General features: G+C 36.4%; 1 protein-coding gene across 1 annotated transcript in view; it reads left to right on the top strand.

The window, feature by feature from the left end:
* Positions 1–1,897, top strand: part of LOC122341421 (palmitoyltransferase ZDHHC5-A-like) — a 29,166-nt gene that overhangs the window by 21,837 nt on the left and 5,432 nt on the right. The window contains exon 9 of the mRNA XM_043234769.1: positions 284–396. Coding sequence (XP_043090704.1) covers positions 284–396 — 113 coding nt within the window. The remainder of the gene's footprint in view (positions 1–283; positions 397–1,897) is intronic.

The following is a 1,897-nucleotide window of genomic DNA, read 5'->3' as shown; positions in this document are numbered from 1 at the left end:
TATATATATAAACAAAATAACTGTTATCTTGTGTCACTTTAAATGCTCAAGTGAATTGTTGTTCATTCTGAATTTTTTTGTAATATACATCAGTTTCAAATGATATTACCTTAGTACCTTTTAGTGGTACCTTTTGTGTAAACATTTGTTGTCATAGATTCATAGTTGTGGTTTTCATCTTTAGTGTGAACAGGCCTTTATATTGAGATTACATGCCGTTGTGTCAGCTTAATTAACTTCTACATTCCTCAGATGTGTTCACCACTCTGTTCTTTGTTTGCAGAGAGTAGTCTGTTGAATAAAGCCCCACCCACCCCCACCATGTTCAAGTACAGGCCCACATACAGCAGCCCGGGCAAGAACCACACTGCCCTCACACATGCCTATGCCAACCAGGTAACTTGTCTTTGTTGATTTATGTGTTGCTTGTCCAAAGTAAAGAGGTCTGTGTGCTCATTCACAATCTATGGTGGTGATTCACATCATTTAAGTTGATATCCTTTACACTCTTTTGCATGACCGTATTTATTTCCTTTATACCACATACAGTCTTTTTTTCTCTAACTTTTTGTTCAATCCATTAAATTGTTTTTCCCCTCCAATTTGGTTGACTCAGTGGCTTTCAGTTGAACAGTATCAGTAAGTTTACACTGTACTACTATTTATGTGTGTCTGTGTGCTTTGGTTTATTATGTGCCAATTATCTTCTCCTTTCTCTAGTATCTGTCTTTTTTTCAGTGTCCATATGCATTCATTTTTAAATGCAGCTTGTTATTGGAGCTGAGTTTGTTTAATTATCATTATAATAATCTCTCACTGTTTAGTTTATCACCATTGTAGTCATTTCATATATTTGACTTGAAATATTAGATGAAGTTATATAAAGATGTTAATAAAGCCCACAGTATGTCAATACAAACAATCAGTCTCTTACAAAATCGTTGTGCAAGACAATTTATAAATTGTTGCTGTGGGGGTGTGCCATTTTGGCTCTGTGATGCTGGATTAGGATATATTAGATGAGAAATGCACCATGCCATCTGATTTTGATTGATTCTGAAAGACCTGAGGCCTCATGAATAAAACTTTACAGAGTTTCCATTATGGAAGTGTGTACACAAGGTTTAATTTCAAATAGTAGTATTAACGCTGCGGGTCGGGGATTTAAATCAGAATTGAACAATCGTCTCCCTTTTAATAGCAATATACCAGCATTAGTAACTGTGACGTGTAAGAAATGGAGTATTAATATTGTATCAATACTTCAGTTTTGGTGAAATCATTTAGTAGCAAAACAAACTAGGTATTCATAAGTAGAGCTATATTTTCTTCTGTGAACTAAAAAAGTACCTGCAAGTTAAATGGATGAATTATGAACAGTCACTTGTTTGGCTCCAATCAAATCTGCAATTTAAGGCTAGGAAGCCAAACGGGGTAAATGTCATGCTTGCTTGTTGCTTACTTTTTGTACATGAGGCCCCAAGCCTTTTTTTTTTATCCCCTGCCAGCAAAGACCACAAGGCAAGAAAAGATAGATGTTGTGGTCTTTTGATTTTTAACGTTGCTCATGTGATGTGGTGAGCTATACTGAAACAAATGCAAAAATGACACTCTGCCTTTAGTGCGTCTAAGTTTGTTCCCTGCCTTTCCAAGCTTAGCCTCTTTGTCCATCACAATTCTGGCTCTTTATTATAGCTGTAGAAAGCGCTTTCCTAAATCATCAGTCCCCAGTGGCCCACAACATCCTTCCCCCAAGGGTTTTGTCCTTGACATCATCTCTTTAAATTAAGCTTTCCGATTTCCTTTAAAAACTTCATAAACTCTTCTGCCTGCTCTCTCTCTCTCTCTATCTCTATCTCTCTATCTCTCTATCTCTATCTCTCTATCTCTATCTCTC

Source organism: Puntigrus tetrazona, chromosome 1 (genome assembly GCF_018831695.1).
Source record: "Puntigrus tetrazona isolate hp1 chromosome 1, ASM1883169v1, whole genome shotgun sequence".
In the NCBI taxonomy this organism is placed as follows: Eukaryota; Metazoa; Chordata; class Actinopteri; order Cypriniformes; family Cyprinidae; genus Puntigrus; species Puntigrus tetrazona.
Note: the sequence above shows the minus strand (reverse complement) of the source record. Positions and strands in the feature narration are given on the sequence as shown.